Source organism: Ammodytes marinus (genome assembly GCF_949987685.1).
Source record: "Ammodytes marinus genome assembly, contig: scaffold_483, whole genome shotgun sequence".
NCBI lineage: Eukaryota > Metazoa > Chordata > Actinopteri > Uranoscopiformes > Ammodytidae > Ammodytes > Ammodytes marinus.
The window spans coordinates 10001-15000 of record NW_027648442.1 but is presented as its reverse complement, the minus strand read 5'-3'; the positions used below and the strand labels follow the sequence as shown (position 1 = coordinate 15000).

The 5000-nt window shown below is 47.8% G+C and overlaps 1 protein-coding gene across 1 annotated transcript in view; it reads left to right on the top strand.

The window, feature by feature from the left end:
• The window catches only part of LOC307270534 (spectrin beta chain, non-erythrocytic 1-like), a gene marked incomplete at both ends in the record, with an annotated part of 17525 nt that overhangs the window by 3353 nt on the left and 9172 nt on the right, over positions 1-5000 (top strand). Inside the window, 5 exons of the mRNA XM_080054415.1 lie at positions 355-492; positions 1351-1511; positions 1815-1949; positions 3297-3479; positions 3952-4038. Coding sequence (XP_079910541.1) covers positions 355-492; positions 1351-1511; positions 1815-1949; positions 3297-3479; positions 3952-4038 — 704 coding nt within the window. The remainder of the gene's footprint in view (positions 1-354; positions 493-1350; positions 1512-1814; positions 1950-3296; positions 3480-3951; positions 4039-5000) is intronic.

Genomic DNA, 5000 nt, shown 5'->3' with positions numbered 1-5000 from the left:
AACTCGTTAAATAAGTAAACTTATTGATCAGTAAGTAAATGAACGAAACGAAGCCGTGACATAAGGCTTACAGAGTGAACTGTAACATCGCGCTGCGGCTTTTTACCACATGCATAGTTATTGATTGACACAGAAAATGTGTCTCTCTCTCCCTGTGTGTGTGTGTGTGTGTGTGTGTGTGTGTGTGTGTGTGTGTGTGTGTGTGTGTGTGTGTGTGTGTGTGTGTGTGTGTGTGTGTGTGTGTGTGTGTGTGTGTGTGTGTGTGTGTGTGTGTGTGTGTGTGTGTGTGTGTGTGTGTGTGTGTGTGTGTGTGTGTGTGTGTGTGTGTGTGTGTGTGTGTGTGTGTGTGTTCAGGTTTGAGAGTCTGGAGCCAGAGACCAATAACCAGGCGTCTCGCGTTGCCGTGGTGAACCAGATCGCCCGACAGCTGATCCACAGCGGACATCCCAGTGAGACAGACATCAAGATCCAGCAGGACAAACTGAATAACAGGTACAGACAGACAGGGAGGGAGGGAGGGAGGGAGGGAGGGAGGAGGGAGAGACAGACAGACAGACAGACAGACAGACAGGGAGGGAGACAGACAGACAGGGGAGAGACAGGGAGGGAGGGAGACAGACAGACAGACAGGGAGGGAGGGAGGGAGACAGACAGGGAGGGAGACAGACAGGGAGGGAGGGAGGGAGGGAGACAGACAGGGAGGGAGACAGACAGGGAGGGAGGGAGGGAGGGAGGGAGGGAGAGAGAGAGGGACATCCCAGTGAGACAGACATCAAGATCCAACAGGACAAACTGAATAACAGGTACAGAGACAGACAGACAGGCAGACAGGGAGGGAGGGAGGGAGGGAGGGAGGGAGGGAGGGAGGGGGAGGGAGATATATAGATAGATAGACAGACAGACAGACAGACAGACAGGGAGGGAGGGAGACAGGGAGGGAGGGAGGCATCCCAGTGAGACAGACATCAAGATACAACAGGACAAACTGAATAACAGGTAGACAGACAGACAGACAGACAGACAGACAGACAGGGAGGTAGGGAGGGAGGGAGGGGAGGGAGGGGGGGGAGGGAGATATATAGATAGACAGACAGACATCAAGACACAACAGGACAAACTCAATAACAGGTACAGACAGGGAGGGAGGGAGACAGACAGACAGACAGGGAGACAGACAGACAGACAGACAGACAGACAGACACACACACACACCCCCCCCCCCCCCTCTCTAACCTGCCCTTGTCCACTAGATGGAGTCAGTTCTAACCCCCCCTCTTGCCCCCCTCCCCCCCACTAGATGGAGTCAGTTCTAACCCCCCCTCTCTAACCCCCCCCCCCCCCCCCCACTAGATGGAGTCAGTTCCGTGACCTGGTGGATCTAAAGAAAGAATCTCTGAACTCGGCTCTGGGGGTCCAGAACTACCACCTGGACTGCAAGGAGACCAACAGCTGGATACGAGAGAAGACCAAAGTCATCGAGTCCACACAGGAGCTGGGCAATGACCTCACAGGTGTGTGTGTGTGTGTGTGTGTGTATGGGGGTGTGTGTGTGTGTGTGTGTGTGTGTGTGTGTGTGTGTGTGTGTGTGTGTGTGTGTGTGTGTGTGTGTGTGTTTATTATAAATAAATATATTAGCCTGGAAATCCAGACCCATATCTAGACCGATAGAGGGTCTGGCCACGATCAATAGACCTTTCCAACTCAAGGGGCGGCTCCTACTCCTGCATTTCAAATAGATGGATAGAAAAAACAAAAAATGTTGGTATTCATGAACCTGGCTGTTTACCTGACTGTACCCCCCCCTCCTCCCCCAGGTGTGATGGCTCTGCAGCGTAAGCTCACCGGGATGGAGAGAGACCTCGCCGCTATAGAAGACAAACTGTTGGACCTGAGAGCAGAGGCTCAGAGGCTGGGAGAGCAGCACCCAGACCAGGCCAAGGCTATCACAGGTAACTTTATGATGTCATAAAGACCAGGCCATCACAGGTAACTAGTGATGTAATAAAGACCAGGCCACGCCCATCACAGGTAAACTAGTGATGTAATAAAGACCAGGCCATCACAGGTAACCTTATGATGTCATAAAGACCAGGCCATCACAGGTAACCTTATGATGTCATAAAGACCAGGCCATCACAGGTAACCTTATGATGTCATAAAGACCAGGCCATCACAGGTAACCTTATGATGTAATAAAGACCAGGCCACGCCCATCACAGGTAACTAGTGATGTAATAAAGACCAGGCCATCACAGGTAACTAGTGATGTAATAAGGGTTTAAAGTCTCTACGAGGAACTTTTAAATATTTCTGAAACAGTCTAATTTCTCCTCTGATGATCATAAATGACATGTAACAGCAAACCAGACCATCAGTGCAAAGAATGCTATTTTTATATAGTTTTTCTTAATGCCTTTGTCATGGGTATACGCTCACCCAGGAACATATAATAAACAAGAGATTAAAGATGGAGGCGGAGTGAGCAATGAGAAAAAAAAGACAAAAGACAATTTTTTTTATTTTTTTTAACCCTGACATTTCAAAATAAGACTTTGTTTTAGAATTCATTTCAACCCAGTGATACAGTGACGCCAGCTGCTGTTCCTGGGTGAGCTTGTTATAATCATATATATTTCTCCTTCCCTCCCTCCCTGCCTGTCTCTCTCCCTCCCTCCCTGCCTCCCTGTCTGTCCCCCTGCCTGTCTGTCTGTCTCTCTCCCTCCCTCCCTGTCTGTCTGTCCCCCTCCCTGTCTGTCTCTCTCCCTGTGTGTCTGTCTGTCCCCCTCCCTGTCTGTCTGTCCCCCTCCCTGTCTGTCTCTCTCCCTGTCTGTCTGTCTCCCTCCCTGTCTCTCTCCCTGTCTGTCTGTCTCTCTCCCTGTCTGTCTGTCTGTCCCCCTCCCTGTCTGTCTCTCTCCCTGTCTGTCTGTCTCCCTCCCTGTCTCCCTCCCTGTCCCCCTCCCTGTCTGTCTGTCTGTCCCCCTGCCTGTCTGTCTCCCTCCCTGTCTCCCTCCCTGTCTGTCTGTCCCCCTGCCTGTCTGTCCCTCCCTCCCTCCCTCTCTCCCTGTCTGTCTGTCTGTCCCTCTCCCTCCCTCCCTCCCTCCCTCCCTGTCCCCCTCCCTCCCTGTCCCCCTGCCTGTCTGTCCCCCTGCCTGTCTCTCTCCCTGCCTGTCTGTCCCTCTCCCTGTCTGTCCCTCTCCCTCCCTCCCTCCCTGTCTGTCCCCCTGCCTGTCTGTCTCTCTCCCTCCCTCCCTGTCTGTCTGTCTGTCCCCCTGCCTCCCTGTCCCTCTGTCTGTCAGGGCGTCTGTCAGAGATTGACGGCGTCTGGGAGGAGATGAAGGACACGCTGAGGACCAGAGAAGAGTCTCTGGGTGAAGCCAGGAAGCTGCAGCAGTTCCTCAGAGAACTAGACGACTTCCAGTCCTGGCTCTCCCGCACACAGACAGCCATCGCCTCAGAAGACATGCCCAACACCCTGACAGGTCTGTGTGTGTGTGTGTGTGTGTGTGTGTGTGTCTGTCTCTTACTGTGTGTGTGTGTGTGTGTGTGTGTGTCTGTCTATCAATGGATGTGAGGATATACTGTCTGTCTGTCTGCATATCCATCTATCTATCTATCTGTCTGTCTGTCTGTCTGTCTGTCTGTCTGTCTGTCTGTCTATCTATCTATCTATCTATCTATCTATCTATCTATCTATCTATCTATCTATCTATCTATCTATCTATCTATCTATCTATCTGTCTGTCTGTCTGTCTGTCTGTCTGTCTGTCTGTCTGTCTGTCTGTCTGTCTGTCTGTCTGTCTGTCTGTCTGTCTATCTATCTATCTATCTATCTATCTATCTATCTAACTGTTCTATCTATCTATCTATCTATCTATCTATCTATCTATCTATCTATCCATTTATCTATCTATCTATCTATCTATCTATATAACTGTTCTATCTCTTCTTCAGAGGCAGAGCGGCTGATGGGTCAACACGAGAACATCAAGAACGAGATACGGAACTATGAGGAGGACTATCAGAAGATGAGAGACATGGGTGAGTGTGTGTGTGTGTGTGTGTGGGGGGTGTGTGTGTGTGTGAGTGTGAGTGTGTGTGTGTGTGTAAGAGAGAGAGAGAGTGTGTGTGGTATTACGATTTCGACTATACAGGTCTAATCTAAATGAAAAGCTATTATCAAAAGTCTATGAGTTATGTCCTCTCAAACTCCTGGTAACCAACTTGTGGCACAATGCTTTAATTGTCTATCATTCCTCTATAAAGAAAACTCTCCGCTCACCATAGTCCCCTGTAAGAGACGCAAACCCCGGTCTCCTTGTTTAAAAGCGCGGCATTTACCCTCTAGACTAACCTGAGTTTTACGTCTAAATAAAGTACAATGTCCAATATATAACACTGTGTTTAAAAATCCCTATTTTATCAGAGTCACCTCTGCTTATAATAAGGTCGACCTCCGCTAAACTATAAACCTTTTCTAATATTGTTATCAGAAAATCCTTCTCCCGTGTTCACGGAAGGTTTCAATATTGTGTATAAGTTATTAGAAACTTATTTTGTAACCCACCCTCCTAATAAAATAGAACAAATATACTATTTTCAGAATATAAACATCTAGTTTAATCTGGGAAGGTATTTATGACCTATTCCTTTAGTTTAAAGATTAGGTGTATCAACATATTCTCTCTTTACAGAGAAGTTAGTTGTATGAAGTTGTGTGTGTTTTAAATCAGTAATGTGCCGTCGTGTAGAATCATACTGAACTTACCTCCCCGGGGACAAACCATCTCTTTGAAGAAAAACCACTATACCTAAGGTCCTGCTGTTCCAGTTATAAACTAATTCACAACTGAGGCTTTCAACATTTAAGGGATTTTATTTACAAAATACAAGTGAGTATAGGTATAATACATAATGGACAAGAAAGAAAAAGAAAAGAGATTGTATGCCTATAACTCATTCAATAGAGTTATTTTGACTTGGTTCTCGTTTCTAAATTTGTT